Source organism: Salmo salar, chromosome 22 (genome assembly GCF_965601325.2).
Source record: "Salmo salar chromosome 22, fSalSal1, whole genome shotgun sequence".
NCBI lineage: Eukaryota > Metazoa > Chordata > Actinopteri > Salmoniformes > Salmonidae > Salmo > Salmo salar.
The window spans coordinates 21,841,567-21,862,470 of NC_138312.1; the positions used below are offsets into that span (position 1 = coordinate 21,841,567).

General features: G+C 41.3%; 1 protein-coding gene across 1 annotated transcript in view; it reads right to left on the minus strand.

Annotated features, from left to right (window-relative positions):
• Positions 1-1,040: 1,040 nt before the first annotated feature.
• LOC106582942 (synaptoporin) overlaps positions 1,041-20,904 on the minus strand; it is a 31,600-nt gene continuing 11,736 nt past the window's right edge. Inside the window, exons 3-6 of the mRNA XM_045705700.2 lie at positions 4,167-4,294; positions 2,685-2,883; positions 2,287-2,478; positions 1,041-1,947 (exon numbers count right to left, since the gene is read on the minus strand). Of these exons, the coding sequence (XP_045561656.1) occupies positions 1,690-1,947; positions 2,287-2,478; positions 2,685-2,883; positions 4,167-4,294 (777 nt within the window). The 3' untranslated portion in view covers positions 1,041-1,689. The remainder of the gene's footprint in view (positions 1,948-2,286; positions 2,479-2,684; positions 2,884-4,166; positions 4,295-20,904) is intronic.

Sequence of the window (20,904 nt, forward strand, 5' to 3'; positions counted from 1 at the left end):
CCATTAGGGACACTGGCCTAACTACCCATTGTTCCCAAAAGCTCTTTGTGCAAATGCCAGAGAGAAAAAGAACACACTATACATTTTTTTTGTATGTAACATCTTTATTAGGATTATTCAAATTGCTTGTATATCATCCACACGCAGTAATCATGAACAGAATAATAATACTGGTAAGTGGTTTTCAAATTGTTCACATTATAATGTTACACGGACAGAAGGGAAGTACATACATGGACGTTTAATTATTGTATTTTTTCATATTTGTTTGTTACCTGGTTAATGCAAGCCACATGCTTTGGAGCTCAAGACACAGGGTTAATTATCATCATCATCATCAATATTATCAGACATTGTCTAATTAGGCCTATTTGTATTAATTGCACAAACTTTTGAAAGTCATACAAACCTGAATTACTTTGTTTGTAGAATTCAAGACAGAGAAAACATGACAGATAAAATGGAGGGGGTTCAGTAATGGTTATACAGACAAGCTTGGCCGAGCTGACTGTTCTAATTGCAACTAGGTTCTTCTGGGCCTTTTTCACTGGGGCCTTGTGCTTAAATGGACTCAGCTAGCTCGCTCTAGGAGGAGTATGAAATTATTCTTCATTTCGCAGTAGTCTGACCGCAGCTTAAAAAACGAGTCCTTTCATTTGAATCCTGAGCGACCATTTGTAAACAGAGCGGGTAGAAACACTTTTCCCATTTACAATTGTTAACACTAACATCAAAAACTTCCCACAAACCAACACATAAAACCCCTTTAGAGCAAGGGCATCATGTGTAATGAAAAGGTAACTACACTGAACAAAAACATAAACCCTACATGCAACAATTTAAGATTTTACTGAGTTACAGTTCATAAAAGGAAACCAGTCAAATAAAAGTGATTAATTTGATCTTAATCTATGGATTTCACATGACTGGGCAGGGGCGCAGCCATGTGTGGAAGCCAGGTTCACCCACTGAGGGGCCAGGCCCAGCCAATAAGAATTTGTTTTACCCCACAAATAGGCTTTATTAAAGACAGACCCCCCCCCCCCCCCCCCCCCTCAGCTTCTTGATATGCCACACCTGTCAGGATGGATTACCTTGACAAAGGAGAAATGCTCACTAACAGGGATGTAAATAAATTTGTGCAGAAAATTTGAAGAGAAATAAGTTTTTTGTGCATATGGAAAATGACTGGGATATTTTATTTCTGCTCATGAAAAATGAGACCAACACTTTAAATGTTGCGTTTGTGAGGTAAAACTACTGCTGATACCTTACTGTGTAACTCTGAGGTGAAATCCTGACAGTTTCGTAAATAGAATGTGCACAAACAGGCATAGAAACACATAGCACAACTTCATGCACTTTGTCAACACTATGTAGGAAACTTCAAGAATTATACAATTGTATACCACATTTTTCTTCCACAATGAAAAAGACGTCCAGTTAAAAGGTCTGTGGCATAGCACCTAGCACAGGAAAAAGAGAAACTATAAACAGACTCAACCCACAGGCAATACAACATTCAGGACAACACATCTAAAAACGTAACCAAAATCTAATTTTATGTACAATACTCCAAAATACTTATGTTTAACTGTATCAATCGACAACTTACTTTTTCTGGCACCGGAATATTTCTACCTAAGAACTGCATCCCCCCCCCATCAGTGTGACAATCAGACTGCAAGGCTACATCTGATTGGAGTAGGAGGTGGGTCCGCCCACAGGACTGTATTCTGATACGGGCTCCTGGTCTCCCTGGGCGCTGTAGCCTCCTGACTGGTCAAAACTGCCCTGGTTGTAGGGCTGCTGCTGGTTGAATGTCTCAGCCTGTTTTTCGGGAGGCGCACCAGCGTACCGAGCTGGTCCTCCTTTATGCCAACCAGTCTCCTTGAAGACAAACCAGATATTTCCTGCCCACAGGACGAAGTTTAGGAAGCCAAACACCTGGGGAGAGACAGAGGTAACACTTTATTTGGATAGTCCATCTGTAGATGCTCTAAAGACTAGTAAGATCAGTAAGATTTCAACTATCTACTAACCCTAACCTTAACCCTTATCCTTACCCTAACCTTAACCCTTATTCTAAACCTAACTGTAACCTTAGCAAGCAGTTGCTTATCAACAGATAGTTTGTTGATAGTATGACCGTCTGTAGAGTATCTACAGATGGACTAGCCGGACTATCTAAATAAAGTGTGACCGAGACAGAGTATCACAGCAAAACAAACATACTATGGTTTATAATGTGTGTTTTGGTAGTGTGCGGTTCACAGTCTGACGCACCACAGAGGTATTGAGGCCTGACCAGCGGGGTCCTTGTACTGAGCCACACTTGTTGGTCATGACCTTACAGGCAGACATGAGCTCCTGCACCTCATCTGGGTCTGTGGCCACCTTGATGTCCGACAGGGCTTTAGCCCAGGCTGAAGAACTGACCAGCCACATGAAGGAGAACACCACGGTCACTATAAAGTCCTGAGGGTGGGGGGGACATGTTACTGAATAATGTTCAAGTTACTGTTTGCACAACCAGCAGATGTCAAAGGTGCAGGGAGTACAATATACAAAATATATTGTCTGTAATATATATTGCTGCATGGGAGCACTACAAACACATAGCATACTATCTTATTCAAAATGTAGATTTGAACATGGAAAAGCGTGAAAGGTGAGCAGCTCACGATCAGAGGGCCTCGGTTGTTCTCGCGGTACTTGTTCTGGAAGAAGATGTAGACTATGGTGGCCATGAAGGAGAAGAGGAAGGCGAACACAGCGATGGTGACGAAGAACTCAGCCGAGGAAGTGTAGTCCCCAATGAGAAAGAGCCTCTCCCTCCTCCTCCCCTCACACAGCGGAGCCTCGAAGGACACCTGGTGCAACCTTCGGGGGGGGGGGGGGGGAACAGAGGAGTCTAAAACACCTGTAGTCACTTTTTAAATAATGGAGAAAATAAGTATGTTAAACGTAATCAAAAGACCACTGAGGCTCTTATCTCGTGTGTCTCGGAGTGAAATATTAGCAAAGCTACCAGTGACAGCATTTTAGACATCTTGTCTGGTGCTAATCAATGTGTTTGGCCTCAGTTTACACAGTGCTACACAGATGGATCTTAATTGCCTTGACTAAATCTTCCATATGGTGTTAGAAAATACATCTGACATTGTCTGAAATATTAACCGACTAGGCTGGTGTTGAAACGTATACTTTACACGCACGCACATTCGTACGCAAATAAACAGTAACACATTGACCAAGAAGGCATTTTAATGAGGGGCAATAGTTCTGGAGATGATGACTCCTATTCCCTTTGGATTATTTAAAATGTTAATGGGGCTGCACTGCACTCTTTTTACTGACTCTGATGTTATCGACTCGTTCAGTCCAAAGAACAAATATTGACTAATTTCATTCATTTGAGTCTGTAATGCCCAGACCACGCAGGACCCCCTACCGGCGAATGATTAACAAAAAACAAATTATTCTACAAGCCTCTCGTTCATCATAGTGGGCTTATCGGAGCTTCATTTGTGACTGGGACTTACAAAAATGTGCTTCAAACATTCCTGATGGCTAGGCATATAAATACGATCATTTATTGATACCTTTGAAATGAGGTTAAATTGCGGCCGCAACCACACTAGATTGTGAATGACTCTGTGAAATGACTTGACTGCCGCGAGGGAGACAAGCACATAACGTTTGCGAACTGCAGCAGCCCCTCAATCGATTAATGAACGAGTTCGAGTTTGTTGAGCAAAGGCAGGCTGTGAAGGCTGTGTTTTGGTTCGACAAAGCTGTGTCCATCGACAACATTCAATAATCAATTAATTACATTCATTCTTGCACCATACGATAAATTACTAGTTGTAAATATGTATTTTTCTTCTCTATGCTGCATGATCTATTTTCCTGTGCGTACATATGACAGACAGTTGGTGGTTGGAGCACGTCTGGAATCGCTGAGCCGGAGAAGCACATAATAATCCGGCTGTAGGATTCATTGTGGGAAGCAGGTCAAACTAAAATGAATGAGTCACTCGGCAAAATGTATCATGACCCTCGAGTCAGTAAAAATAGTCATATAAAATCAAAGAATCGTTCGCGAACTGCACATCACTAATTACTATTATCTGTCTGAAATGTTACTAGAGAGAGTTTCGTACCTAAAAGGATAGGCAAAATCGATGCCAATACTGAGGTTGCTGCTGGCCTTGTCAAGCTGGCAGTCCACACTAACCCACAGCTGTCCACTGTAGCCTCCACATGTCGCAAATGCAAAAATGGAAAAAAGCTGTTGAGAAATACAAACAAAAACCACAACATTATTGAATTAGAACTCTGTTCAGGAGTAAATTGCCTAACCATTTAATAACTAATCTGTTTAAAGTCTGAGAGGACATTACTAAAGACCCAACAAACTGATAACTAGAAGAACCTCAGGGCTAACATGTCTTGCCGTCATTTCCTCTAAAATATTTATGCATCCATCAATTCAAATCAAACTTTATTTGTCACATGCACCGAATACAACAAGTGTAGACCTTACCGTGAAATGCTTACTTACAAGCCCTTAACCAACTGTGCAGTTCAAGAAGAGTTAAGAAAATATTGACCAAATAAACTAAAGTAATTTTTTTTATTAAAAAATAAAAAAGGTTACACAATAACGAGGCTATATACAGGGGGTACCGGTACCGAGTCAGTGTGTGGGGGTACATGTTAGTTGAGGTAATTTGTACATGTAGGTAGGGGTGAAGTGACTATGTATAGATAATAAACAGCGAGTAGCAGCAGTGTAAAAACAAATGGGGGGGGGGGTGTCAATGTAATAGTCCGGTGGCCTTTTGATTAATTGTTCTGCAGTCTTATGGCTTGGGGGTAGAAGCTGTTAAGGAGCTTGGTCCTAGACTTGGCGCTAAGGTACCGCTTGCCGTGCGGTAGCAGAGAAAACAGTCTATAACTTGGGTGATGAGTCCATGACAATTTTATGTGCTTTCCTCTGACACCGCCTATTATTTAGGTCCTGGATGGCAGGAAGCTTGGCCCCAGTGATGTACTGGGCCGTACGCAGTACCCTCTGTAGAGCCTTACGGTCAGATGCCGAGCAGTTGCCATACCAGGCGGTGATGCAACCGGTCACGATGCTCTCGATGGTGCAGCTGTAGAACTTTGTGAGGATCTGGGGACCCATGCCAAATCAGTTGTCATGTCAAAGATAAACATGAAGGCCAAGCTAGCAGCACTAATTCCTCCAAACAATTATTTTGTCTTCCGGCAGGCAAAGCAGTGGTCAATTTCAATTAGGCCTCCTCCCACACACAGGTAATTCATGTCCAGCACCACTATAGAAAAGGCCCATAGAGTTGGTGGAATCGCTGTTTAATTAACTGCCATTTGCGCAGCTGGGCCAGAGCGCTTTAATTAGGTCAGGCGGAAATGTCCGACAGATCTCATCTCATTAAAAGGAGGAAATCGCCCCAACTCGGTCTAATCCAGACATTCTGTGCGTCCAAGAATCAACCGATTCTGTTATCTTTCATCAAAACTATCTATTGCGATCGGGAGAGCGAGTCATCAGTTATTGTTTATAGTTATTACTGCAGAGCCCGGCTTGGAGCGCACGCTTCAAACCTATTATGTTATGTCAATGGGCAATGATCACGGCCCTATAGATCATCACAGGCCAATTATGCCATTGATATCTGGTTAAAACGTAACGAAATTACATGTACATATGAAAACAAACCTGGAAGGATGAAATATGAAATGTAATTATTATTTGGTGAATTGATAAATCCTGATCTCAAACTGATTGAGATTATAGACTGAATAATTGATAACTGATCGATTTATTTGCATTATTATTCTCATGATTATGATTTATGGTTAGGATCCTAAATGACTCAATCATGATTCATATTGAATTCCTATTGAACTGAATTACCTAATTATATTAATAATGATTATTCTGTTTCCTTTTCTTATGCAGCACAGACAGACTACCCAGTAAATATACCACTGAGTGGTTAAAGGAATTCCTGCCTCAGTCTCCTCCAGTCCTCTGTCACCTGACCCATGACCACCTGTTCACCTTTACTATTGTCAGTCTGTCTAGCTACCCACACAAATTCCAATAATCGTTCAACCACTCTCTCTATGGTGGACTCACCCTGCAGACTTATACAGAGGCAGCGATACGACTAGGGCGAGCAATGTCTGGAGTACTCACCCAAGAAAGAGTGAGACAGGTTGAGAAATACAGAAACACACAGACAGAGAATAAAACAGAGAAGAAACTCTTTTCAACGTGAGGGATCTTTATAGTGTAAATTACAAGCCTGACAAAGTACAGTTGAAGTTGGAAGTTTACATACACTTAGTTTGGAGTAATTAAAACTCGTTTTTCAACCACTCCACACATTTGTTGTTAACAAACTATAGTTTTGACAAGTCGGGTTAGGACATCTACTTTTTGCATGACAAGTAATTTTTCCAACAATTGTTTACAGACAAATTATTTCACTTATAATTCACTGTATCACAATTCCAGTGGGTCAGAAGTTTACATACACTAAGTTGACTATGCCTTTAAACTGCTTGGAAAATTCCAGAAAATGATGTAATGGCTATAGAAGCTTCTGATAGGCTTATTGACATCATTTGAGTCAATTGGAGGTGTACCTGTGGATGTATTTCAAGGCCTACCTTCACACTCAGTGCCTCTTTGCTTGACATCATGGGAAAATCAAAAGAAATCAGCCAAGACCGCAGAAAATAAATTGTAGACCTCCGCAAGTCTGGTTCATCTTTGGGAGCAATTTCCAAACTCCTGAAGGTACCACGTTCATCAGTACAAACAATAGTATGCATGTATAAACACCATGGGACCACGCAGCCGTCATACCGCTCAGGAAGGAGACAAGTTCTGTCTCCTAGAGATGAACGTACTTTGGTGCGAAAAGTGCAAATCAATCCCAGAACAACAGCAAAGGACCTTGTGAAGATGCTGGAGGAAACCGGTACAAAAGTATCTATATCCACAGTAAAACGAGTCCTATATCGACATAACCTGAAAGGCCACTCAGCAATGAAGAAGCCACTGCTCCAAAACCGCCATAAAAAGCCAGACTACGGTTTGCAACTGCACATTGGGACAAAGATCATACTTTTTGGAGAAATGTCCTCTGGTCTGATGTAACAAACATATAACTTTTTGGCCATAATGACCATCGTTACGTTTGGAGGAAAACGGGGGAGGCTTGCAAGCCGAAGAACACCATTGCAACCGTGAAGCACGGGGGTGGCAGCATCATGTTGTGGGAGTGCTTTGCTGCAGGAGGGACTGGTGCACTTCACAAAATAAATGGCATAATGAGGATGGAAAATTATGTGGATATATTGAAGCAACATCTAAAGACATCAGTCAGGAGGTTAAAGCTTGGTCGCAAATAGGTCTTCCAAATGGACAATGACCCCAAGCATACTTCCAAAGTTGTGGCAAAATGGCTTAAGGACAACAAAGTCAAGGTATTGGAGTGGCCATCACAAAGCCCTGACCTCAATCCTATAGAAAATTTGTGGGCAGAACTGAAAAAGCGTGTGCGAGCAAGGAAGCCTACAAATCTGATTCAGTTTCACCAGCTCTGTCAGGAGGAATGGGCCAAAATTCACCCAACTTATTGTGGAAAGCTTGTGGAAGGCTACCCGAAACGTTTGACCCAAGTTAAACAATTTAAAGGCAATGCTACCAAATACTAATTGAGTGTATGTAAACTTCTGACCCACTGGGGATGTGATGAAAGAAATAAAACCCGAAATAAATAATTATCTCTACTATTATTCTGACATTTCACATTCGTCAAATAAAGTGGTGATCCTAACTGACCTAAGACAGGGAATTTTTACTTGGATTAAATGTCAGGAATTGTGAAAAACTGAGTTTAAATGTATTTGGCTAAGGTGTATGTAAACTTCCAACTTCAACTGTAAAACAGTCAGAGGAAATACTGTCATTAGAGAAAACAATAGTCATAATCACAGACTCAACAGGGAGAGTTAGGCAAGCATGGTCATTCTGTAGCAGTTGAGTAGGAAAGGGAAAGGGGGAAGCCTAGCCAGTTGTACAACTGAATGCATTCAACTGAAATGTGTCTTCCGCATTTAACCCAACCCCTCTGAATCAGAGAGGTGCGGGGGGATGCCATAATCGACATTCACGTCTCCGGTGCCCAGGGAAGAGTGGGTTAACTGCCTTGCTCAGGGGCAGAATGACAGAACCTTTCGATTACTGGCCCAACACTCTAACCAACTAGAGCGGGGCTGGACCCAGCAAACCTGCAGTAACAGGGCAAGAACACTACCTACGCCATTAAGGTCCTGTTGGCAGTAGCTGTGCTGTGCTGACATACAGATGGGCTATAATACTCCAATACACTTGTAATGTCTATGATTGGATCATTGAGGGAGATATGAGGGTCAGTACTGGAGTACCTTAAGGGATGTGTTGGAAGAATGAGGAACAATAACATTTAATATGATTTAATACACGTCCTGTCCTTAAAACAATGCAGTGGTTTTGAGTGTGCTCCCTAATCCTAGAGTCTGGGGGATTGTCCTTCCTCTGAGGCCAGGACTAATGAGGTGTTACCAATTCTATCTGGGACTATCGGGAGGAATCACAGGCTGTGACAAATGCAGATCTGTAGTTTAATATTGCATAGGTTATCATTTCCATTGTAAAAATACAAACAAATAACTCTCCGTGGCAATGATAGAAGAAAATCCTACGGCTAAAGGGAAAAAAACTGTCATTCCATGTATTCATTGTATCTGGTAAATGTCATGACGTAATGACAACGAAATGAAAGAAAGCAAAAGATACAACATCCCTTTGAGGGAACACCTCCCTGTCTATTGTTTTCCAGTGAGATTTTTCTAATACCTATGAAAACACACATATAAGTTCTACCTCAAGACACAGATTAGTGTTAAAAGCCTGAAATGGCAGCTTGGAGGTAGTTATAGTAATCACAGTAGTCTACAACACTGAGCATTGAACCTCGGCCCCAAACTCTGTCTCAAACCAGGTATATGTACCCATATACACTCAGATACACTATGCAAAAGTATGTGGACACCCCTTCAAATTAGTGGATTTGGCTATTTCAGCCACACCTGTTGCTGACAGGTGTATAAAATCGAGCACACAGCTATGCAATCTCCATAGACAAACATTGGCAGTAGACTGGGCTTATTGTAGAGCTCAGTGACTTTCAACGAGGCACCGTCATAGGATGCCACCTTTCTAACTCGTCAATTTCGGACCTGCTAGAGCTGCCCCGGTCAACTGTAAGTGCTGTTATTGTGAAGTGGAAATGTCTAGGATCAACAACAGCTCAGCCGTAAAGTGCTAGGCCACACAAGCTCACAAAACGAGACCGAGTAATGAAGAGCGTAGCGAGTACAAATCGTCTGTCCACGGTTGCAACACTCACTACCGGAAGCAACACAACACTCCATCTGGAAGCAACGTCAGCACAAGGACTGTTCGTCAGGAGCTTCATGAAATGGGTTTCCATGGCCGAGCAGCCTCACACAAGCCTAAGATCACCATGCGCATTGCCAAGTGTCGGCTGGAGAGGTGTAAAGCTGGCCGCCATTGGACTCTGGAGCAGTGGAAACGTTCTCTGGAGTGATGAATCTGGGTTTGGCAGATGCCAGGAGAACGCTCCCTGCCCAAATACATAGTGCGAACTCTAAAGTTTGGAGGAGGAATAATGGTTTGGGCTAGGCCCCTTAGTTGAAGGGAAGTCTTAACGCAACAGCATACAATGACATTCTAGACGATTCTGTGCTTCCAACTTTGTGGCAACAGTTTGGGGAAGGCCCTTTCCTGCTTCAGCATGACAATGCCCCCGTTCACAAAGCGAGGTCCATGCAGAAATGGTTTGTTGAGATCGGTGTGGAAGAACTTGACTGACCTGCACAGAGCCCTGACCTCCACCCCATCAAATACCTTTGGGATGAATTGGAAGCCCGACTGCGAGCTAGGCCTAATCGCCAAACACCAGCGTCCGACTTCACTAATGCTCTTGTGGCTGAATGGATGCAAGTCCCCACAGCAATGTTCCAACATCTAGTGGAAAGCCTTCCCAGAAGAATGGAGGCTGTTATAGCAGCAAAGAGGGGACCAACTTCATAATAATGCCCATGATTTTGGAATGAGATGTTTGACGAGCAGGTGTCCACATACATTTGGTAATGTAATGTATAATGATGAAATAACAGCATATATTTCTTTGTCATCACATTACAATTTACCTCCCATGAATGTACTGAATAGTACAGTATGACCCTTTGCTGCTGTGGGCCTTTAGGTCTGGTGTGGGAGGCGAGGGCTGATGTCAAAGGTCATGGGGATAGCCTGTGTGTCAAGCTCTCCTCCTACAAAGATGTTAAAGAAAGTTTTTCACAATGTATAGGGAACTAGGAGGTTTTCCTGGTTTAGAGGATCAATATTATTTTTCATCAACAAAGGTTTTGTATACATGGGGAGAACTACATCCCAAATACCCCTTCATTCCCTTTGAATTCACCCTTGCTACCTCTCACCTAACTGAAAAATGTATTATCTCTTAACGGAGGTCTGGAGGAGAACGGGGTCATGGATCAGACATACTCTCCAAAAGCTCCCCTCCAACTTCACCAGACCATCAGACCATCTTTCTCCTGGAACCCACAAGGGAAAAACAAAAAGAGGGCACCCAGGCACCAACAAAACAGATAGGATGGAAGAGAACTAGCGTATGATGGAGGGCAGTGGTCCGTGGCCTATGTTCCCCGAAGAGCGATGGGCCTAATACTTGTTGGATTATACTTTGTTTTTGCCTCTGTGGTTTGAAGAAATTATGTTGAACTACTTCAGTTAGGCACTCCAAAGATTAATCTCACTAGTTATTTCCTTGTCTCCTCTCCTTCATACCCACTGATCTGAAACACAGCCTAGTTTCTTCATCAAAGACACAGGGTAGAGTCCCTCCAAGCGGTAAAGAGAGAAGCAGCAGCACTTCCACTACAAGTCCCCCTCAATGCATCTCAGCAGGACACACCATCTCCTCCTCTTTATCTTGGTCTCTCCCAACCCATTTTCCATTTAAAGCTATTTGCCTACAGGCTGCTCAAACCATGAACACCATAATCAGAGCTGACACCTACTTAGCATGCAGCTCCATTCCACCATTACAGACAGCTGGATGGCCAGCTTGCCAAAAGGAGGAGAGATGGCAGTTTGGTTTCAATTCCTGGAAAGGATGATTAAATGTCTTCTGCCATTTTCAGATTATGCTGCTTGACCTCACACACTCACCTGGGTACGAGCGTCAATATTGACTAACTGGTCTATTAACCAATTTACTGCCTGGTGGTCAGGCTGACATTTTACGAGGTCTTTTCAAACAGCTCATAATTTTCACAACTTCCCGGTATTATTCCAACCTCATAGCGCGGAAATGCACTGAGTATACAAAACATTAAGAACACCTGCTCTTTCCATGACATAGACTGACCAGGTAAATCGAAGTGAAAGCTTTTTTTTTGGGGGGGGGGCAACTCAATATTAGGAAGGTGTTCCTAATGTTTGGTATGCTCAGTATATATATATATATAAATCACAGGGAAATCATGTTTAAGAATGCACTGGGCCATTAAGAGTTTACAGTTCAGTTTGCTTCCCTCTACTGGACGTAATGGTACTACTGAGCAGTAACTACAGTAAAGATGGAAGCCCTACCATTAATGGACAATTCATTGAAAACATTTAACTTTTAATAATCCTAAATGAGGCATTTAAAACTGTTACAAAAGAGAGTGAAAGTGCATGCTTGAACTAATGTACAATAACTGAACATCACATTCGTCATGTGCTGTACACCACATATTGCCACAGCCAATATCAGGTGATCTGTGCCACCTTGTGGTGGTAAATGGATATTAAGGGGAAGGTAGTTTAGTAAGTAGGTAGTGTAGTAAGTAGGTAGTGTAGTAAATAGGTAGACCGTACAGTCCAGTGTGGGAAGTGTTTCTGGTTAGGCTGCTGGCTGAGACAGCTTTATGTCATCTCCTTCTTTAATTAACTGAGCTTCATATATCCACAGTGCATGAGAGAGAGAGAGAGAGAGAGAGAGAGAGAGAGAGAGAGAGTGTGTGTGTGTGTGTGTGTGTGTGTGTGTGTGTGTGTGTGTGTGTGTGTGTGTGTGTGTGTGTGTGTGTGTGTGTGTGTGTGTGTGTGTGTGTGTGTGTGTGAGAGAGAGAGAGAGAGAGCCCCAATTACAATTCACAGAATCATGATCATGTAAAATAAAAAATCCTAATTTCATTCTCTATGACACACGCCTGTCCTGCATAAATGAAAGATCGATAAAGGTAAAGAAATCTCCATCTGGCCATCGTCCTGCTCTCTGTCCTCTCCAAGACAGTACAGTGGCTACATATGTGTGCTAGCTGCTGTGGAGCATTTTGTATTCTCCCTAAGGTGGCATTGCAACAGAGGACCACATATGGTGTCCAGCAGTGAGCAGAGCAGGATGCTAGGCTAGGAGAGGACATTCTAAAGCACATCTACAATGTACTGTATCAGTCTCTCTGTTCTCTTAACAACCCATTTCCCAAGGTATACTGTAAGTCTCTTCTTATTGCCTTATCTCAAGCACAGAGAAACACAGCAGAATGGCAGAAATAAATACATTCAGTGCTTTAAGTACTGCGATATGGCATTTACCGCTAACATCACACTGTTTTGGTTGAGAGGGATCAGGGGCTTATGAAAAGCAAACAAGCACACACACACACAAATCACGGTGCACAGATGTCAGTTCAATGTGTAGTTTTGATTTACATTTGGTTGAGTTGTCAACTAACGTTTGTTTATTAAACGTGAAATCAACAAAAAGTGTCACCATGTCATTGGATTTAGGTGAAAAATTAGGTGAAAAAAATCCAATCAGTTTTCCACGTTGATTCAACGTCATCACATGACATTTTTTGGTCGAAACGATGAGGAAACAATGTTAATTCAGTTTTTGCCCAGTGGGAGTGTTGGGTAGTAACAGATTACATGTAACGGGGATTACGTAATCTGATTACAAAAAAAATAACTGTAATCAACCCAGATTACTTTAAAAAAAAAATCGGATTACATTCTTAAAAACAGCCGATTACATTCGGGAAAATTTGATAAAACTTTGTCATCATTGCTGTCATTTATCCCACCATTAAGAATTTTCACATGCTCTCAGAAATTATATTGTTCTGCTGATTGCCCTTGAAGGGTGGATGGCTTCTTTTGTATTCAAACTTGTTGCATGAATAGTGGCTTCCAAAACATTTACACCTTGCCCAATGGTCAATCAGACAGCAGTCTGGACTACAGAGTTCCTGCTTGCTGCTTTCAAGCAGTGCAGTTTCACTCTCTCTCTCGCGCCTTTGTGAAATGCTTTCTGATTGTACAATATTTCAAAATGTAATCGCAGGAAAAACACTGTATTGAAAGCAACAACTGTTGTTACTGTTGAAGAGAAAATGGTCCCAGCTTTCTGGTCTGAATTGTATTTCATCTTGAAAAAAGGGCACTCAGGCCATTAAAGGTGGGTGCTGTCATGACTCTCCTGTGAAGATCTGAAGGATCAAATTACAGTGCGTACGCTCTACAGAGCGCTCTCTCTCGTAGAGCAGGAGAGCGGGAAGTCGGCTGTTCTATGACAGTCGGAAATACAGAAACTCCTTTCCCCACTCTGCCAAAATGAAAGTTGAGAATCCCTTTGTTACCACAGAGAAAGACTTTTCAGTACGGTAAACACAAAAGGTTATATATATTTCTTTATTCCAACCAGTTTTAATGGTCCGTGTGTATTTAAAAAATAATCATGTCCAACATTTACTGTGTTGTGATATCATTAAAGACGTTATAACGGAAACACTGTAACTTTAAGAGCTTTCACAATGTATTTATCAGATTCACATCTAGATGTTGTGGGGTGGCAGGTAGCCTAGTAGTTAGAGTGTTGGGCCAGTAACTGAAAGGTTGCTGGATCGAATCCCCGAGCTGACAAGGTAAAAATCTGTCCTTCTGCTCCTGAACAAGGCAGTTAACCCACTGTTTCCTGGTAGACTGTCATTGTAAATATGAATTTCTTCTTAACTGACTTGCCTAGTAAAATAACATATATTATTAAATATGAAACTATTTGTGAGAAGATGAAATGTGACTTTAGGCTTCTAAATTACATTTTTTTTTTTTTTTATGTAAAGATTATCCAGTCAGTGGCCACGCCATCATGAGCACAGACATTATAGCCAAACATCATGGAATGCCCCTTTCCACAGAGTTAATAAAAGGACTCATGACAAAATGTACATTTAGTCAAGATAATGCAGGGATGGGGTCCCCACGTTGAAATGGCTACCACTCTATAGACCAAACAGACTAAGGCGTGAGCCGGATGTTGCAAAATGCTTTAAACAACTACATTACCAAAGGACCAAAACACCAGAGAGCATGTAGCAGTAGCTACATGTTTAAATGGTTAAAGAAATCTACAAACTAAAGGCCCATTAGTCTGGTAAACACATCCAATCTAAGAACAATGGTACTCTGAAAGATCCATTCTCAAGAACATTTCCGAATGGTACTCTGACGTATCCATTATAAAAAGCTAGTGGTTCCTCCTTTAACAGTTGCGTCATACTGCGGCACACCCTGCGTGCTGCTGCAGCATTCTGTGGCACGTCATTTAACTGTCAGACATTTTTTCTGTTACTGCAAGTTATTGCTAATTTGACAACCAGAGGGAATCTTTGAGAAACACTTGATAATATTCCGTATTGGCATTACCAGAGAATTTAAAACCTTATAACATAATATATGGGATTGATTTGATGAAATTTGGCTTAATTAATTTGATTAATATTATGGTGTGTCTATTCAGAGAAAAACGAAAAACAAAACCTTCAGGGTTTCCGTTAGTGTCACGTCCTGACCATAGAGAGCTCTTATTTTCTATGGTAGAGTAGGTCAGGGCGTGACTGGGGGGGTTATCTAGTTTATTTAGTTCTATGTTGTTTTGGTTCTAGTTTCTTTTTTCTATGTTGGGATTTTTGTATGATCCCCAATTAGAGGCAGCTGGTCATCGTTGTCTGTAATTGGGGATCATATTGAAGTAGTTGTTTTTCCCACCTGTGTTTGTGGGAGATTATTTTGAGTTAGTGCATGTTGCACCTCTTTCGTCACGGTTTGTGTTTTGTTTGTAGATTTTGTTTGTTTTGCAAAGTTTCACATTAAAATAAATGACGTGGAACGATACCCACGCTGCGCTTTGGTCTCCTTCCTACGACGAACGTGACAGTTAGGATGGAATGGAAAATATGGAGCTGTACAATGTGACGGTCGGGAGTAGGCTACAGGATTGGAGGATTCTAAATTGTTTGCCTTCATTAGACAACTTTGCTCCAATATTTCTGTAAGACAGTGATATTTATTCCCATAGTAATTCGTTATGGATCCATAATGAAATCAAAATCTGCATTTTGAAATAGTATTTTTCATCATTATTTTATTAACAAAATGTGTTTATTTGTTTATTAGGCTACTGTGCAGTCTACAATACATACTGTAGTAAACAAGGGAAAGTGCCTAATTCCTTACATAAGGGAGAGCAGGCCATGTCTGTACTACAGAATGCGGGAGACCGGTGTTATTTCATAGTTGTGATGTCTTCACTATTACTATTCTATAATGTAGAAAATAGTAAAAATAAAGAGAAATCCTGGAATGAGTAAGTGTGTCCAAACTTTTGACTGGTACTTGCTTAATTAATTTGATTAATATTATGGTGTTTCTATTCCATGAAAAATGAAAAACCCTCTGGGTTTCTGTTAGGATGGAACAGAAAATATGGCACTGTACAACGTGGCGGTCATAAATTCAGAGCATTGTCAGTTTGTAAATTCAGACCATTTCGCTTTCGCGGCGCACACTGGACGTTCGGGCTGATATGACTAATCCGCACATTTATTTGCCAAGGAAGAGTACATTATCAGTGAATATATTCAATATACAGGCTACAACGTGGGAATCTTATGTGTGGTAATAACTACAGTGCACGTATATAGGACTTGCATCCTTGGCACAATAAAGTTATTATATTCTACTCTATCCATAGGCTTCACTAATACCATTCAGACTTGAAGTTGATACAACAACTATTATAGCTGAGGTTCATAGATTGGTATGAATATTAGTTCAGAACCTAACGTTTTAGGCTCCATACACAGATCGGCTACATACTGTTGCTAGCTACACATCCATAGTCATACAGTTATTTTTATCCTCCACTACACAATAAGCAAGTAAATAGTTAGCTAGCTATGTTACTTCAGCTGCATTGCAAGGCAAGCTTGCACAATTGTACATTCATTTTGCAATACATTTTTTAGCTAGCTAGATTCTTTACATCCACTGTTTCACAAGATGACAGCCTGGTTTGCTGGTTTTCTCAGGAGTCCCTAAAACATTAAACAACATGAATTACAAATTCATTCTCATGTCATAACACTAGCTAGCTAGCTGGCTAATGTTAGCTTGTCAGATAACTTGCTAAATAGCGATTTCGTAAATTTAATTTATGACAAAAAAATATGCACAAATGTTTGTCTCTACATTAACTAATATATTCCTCTCAATTGTACATCTTTTGCTTGACTCGTTATGATGATATAACTACATTTGGTTCCACCGTAATGTTTTGTCAGCCATTCTCACCCAGGGACGGGTGGTTCGTGTCAAATTTGTCATTTGAACCACTCGATATGATTGGTCATATTAAAACCTTGGGACCCAAATGCATAATGAGTGCTCTCTCCCCCTTGTGGTGGTCTGGAGCAATGAAGCCATGACACTGGGTACCTCTAAGTCCAGTGGTGTAAGCTCACAACTTTTAAAGGAGGAACCACTGTACGACTACAAAAGACTTTGATCTCTGGTGGACACACCAGAGACTTTCTGTTGACTGACTATCCAGCAGACGGACCGGCGATCGCAGAGAGGGACAACAAAGGCATAAACTCGTAAATATGTAAATCACAATTTCTTTTCGAATGAGCGGTTGTTCATGTTCAAAGTATTAGCATTTCCATGAGTGTAGTTATTGACTGTAGGGACGTGGGTCCACTCTGAGTTTCTTGCTCTTGAGCTGGCCCCACCCCTTTCCTTTGTCTACCTAGCCGTCATATCGGCTTAGCCCACTAGGGACTTTTCAGTGTATTATGTCAGTAACCAATGTATAACTACTGTGTGTGTGTGTTTATGTAATTCTGTGATTGATTAGTTAGTTAGTAAATAAATAATGAAGCAAATTTTTATATCGCTGATTCATAATTTATGTTAGGGTGCGCGCAGATATCCAAGGGTTTGCGACATTCAGGAATGAGACTGATGAGGTAATAATAACATTAACAAGTGACTATAATCAATAAGATATGAAAATATCTGAAGAGTTAATTAGGGAAATAGAGACTCTTTAAACATTTTCCCGTGGTGCCCCGACTTCCTAGTTAATTAAAGTGTACATGATTAGTTTAATCACATGAGGAATAATTACACATAGAGAATTGATTTGATAATATAACAGTCTTCATATTTAATGATAGTCACGCTACGACAGTGCATAGGCCTATACATGATAGTTACTGTTAGATGTAAATTAAACAGCTAACTATCAGTGATATTAGGCTATATTTAGAGTTAGCGATCTAGCTAACCACTCCCTAAGGTGATTAACTAGCCCCAAATGAATTAGCCTATGTGATATTAGTCCCCAAAAAGATATAGACAAATTCATCTCAATTGAACAAAAACATCTGAAAATTCTGGACAGCTCTTTTGATACTAAAATAATAACAACAATTTCCTAGTTGTCAAACCCCGAATTCATGACAATCACTGGTTTAGGTTGCACATGAAAATATATGGAATCATGCTTTCGTGCTTGAACATGATGCTACAATAAACAATTCATTTCTTGAATAATACAATTTTAGTAGTCTAATACACTTGTTAATGAAACACTTTGAATGATTTTATAATATAATGAGGCTACAATTTATTTATTTATTATGTGACCCCATTGCAATTGTAGTGACTATGCTCTTACACATACGTGAATTAAAGGATCTTTAGGCTATGCTCCCACACTAGACCCCAAATTGGAAATACAACTAAATGTTTTAAACGTTTTAAAATATGTATTTTAAAAAATATATGTTTTTAAACGTTTTAAGTAATCAAAAAGTAATCGGATTACGTTATTTTACGTTATTACTTTATTTTTCATGCAACTGTAATCAGTAACGGATTACATTTATCGAGTAACCTGCCCAACCATGCATGCACACACACACACACACACACACACACACACACACACACACACACACACACACACACACACACACACACACACACACACACACACACACACACATTTCACATACACACATAAACACAACAAGAGAGAGAGTGAGAGAGATGGAGAGAGAGCAATTCTAAACTCACATTAGGGTAAAAAACGTCCGGGCCCACCCCCTTCCCCAGCTTTCTCCCCCCCTCCTTCCCTCCCTCCCCCTCTCTTTCCTGCAGCTGCCTCCATTCCCTATGATTTCAGTCATTTACCACTCACGTTTATAGTGGAGGCCTTTGAACAGGCGAGTGTGTCATTGTGAAGGGGAGTGTGTGCTAAGCCCCACGCCTGTGTGTATATCAGTCTCTCCCAGCTGGGCTCCTGGGGGAGGGATAACATCCAGAGAAGCCTGGATGTGGTCCTCGGATGAAGAGTGGGAGAATGCTGGGAAAGAGGTTAGAATGAGGGCTGGGGAATGATTATGTTCTTTTGTCCTTCTAAATGAAATTCTATCCACACAGATTACCACAGTCAGTTACACATTCAGTACACACAAGAAGATACATCCCTCACCCCCCATGAAAACATACATGAGATAAATATATGAGAAAGATGGCTGGGATGGGCTCATGGACTCAATGAGAATGGAGAACGAAAGCAAGAGTGAGAACGGAGGATGAGGTGAAATTCAAATAGTGAGAAGAAGGGAACGCGTGAGGGGGTGCTCGAGGGAGAGGGATCGTTAAGTGTGTAGTACAGGTGGAGTGTATGATAAGGACACTGTATTCATTCAGTCAGTGTCACTGAGGAGCCTAAGCACAGCATTCATCAGCTACACTTAGGTTTCCTCAGGCACTATAGATGCTGCTATCCACCTGTTCTATTACAGTTTTTCTGCAATTGCTTACACACTTAAATTGTACTTTTCCCACAATTAGCAAAACCTTACACTCAAGGAGCAAAACACAAGGCTAGATTTGCACAACTGTAAGCACATTGTCAGCTTCACACTATTTGCAAAACATTACACACAGTGATTTGCAAAACACTAAACACACTTGTATACATCAGGCACAGAAGTATATCATGATGTCACTTCCTTGCAATTCCAAAGCACTGACTGTCAAATTACCACACCTATGAGCCAATCTGTTAAACACAGCCATCAGGTGCACAAACACATGATTGCTAAATTGTAGACACACCAATCAGGTTTAAGCACTATAAAAATGCAGCAGGTAGGTTCACCTGCCTTCAACCAAAATGGAAGGAGTCAGAAGAAGAGTGAGGGTGAGAGGAGGAGTACACAGAGGAGGAGAAGGAGGTAGAGGAAGAGGAAGAGGCAGAGGCCGAGCCAGAGGTCGAGGAAGACCTGAAGCAGGAGGAGAACGTGCACAAAGAAGAAGAGGACCAAACTTATCAAATGACATTCGTACAACACTAGTGGACCATGTTGTGAACCACGGATTGACGCTGAGGGAGGCTGGACTGAGAGTTCAGCCAAATCTTAGCAGATATACAGTGGCATCTGTCATAAGGACTTTTTGACAGGAAAACAGGTAAAATAATATCTTTCTACAGTTACAGTAATCAGCCGCTTATTGTATGCACCATATCAACACTTGTGATACCCCTTCCTGTGACATTGTACAGTAAGTTACATGTATTATTCTCTACATAGGATTGAGGGTCGGGAACGACAAGGAGGAAGGGGGCCCATATTCACGCAAGAACAAGAGAGAGAGATAATAAACATGGTTTTGGCCAATAATGCTATCAGGCTCAGAGAACTACAAGTCAACATTATTGGTGACCATGCCATTTTCAATAATGTCCATCAGGTCTCTCAGTCAACACTGGCACGCATCCTGAAAAGACATCAGGTTCAAATGAAACAACTTTATCGAGTGCCTTTTGAGCGGAATTCAGAGAGGGTCAAACGGCTGCGGCATGAGTATGTGGAGGTTTGTATTGTTCACTTTAGCACTGTGATGTTGCATACTGCACACATAACTTTTTAACATTGACTGTATACTAGACCTATCCTGAACTACACAATCTTGTCTTTCACTGTATTTCAGGGAGTTTTGCAGATGGATGCTGAGGAAATCCTGCATGAATTCATATATATTGATGAGGCAGGGTTCAACCTCACAAAAGCAAGGAGAGGCAGAAATATCATTGGCCACAGGGCTATAATCAATGTCCCAGGGCAACGTGGGGGGGTAACATCACCCTTTGCGCTGCAATTTCACAGCATGGGGTTCTCCTCCGTCATGCCAAAATGGGCCCTTACAACACACCTCACATTCTCGCATTTTTGGACCGATTGCACCACATCGTCACAGCAGGTAATGAAATGCACCAGATGCAATACACTGTCATCTGGGACAATGTGTCATTCCACCGCTCTGCTTTGGTCCAGAACTGGTTTCAACACCATCCACAGTTG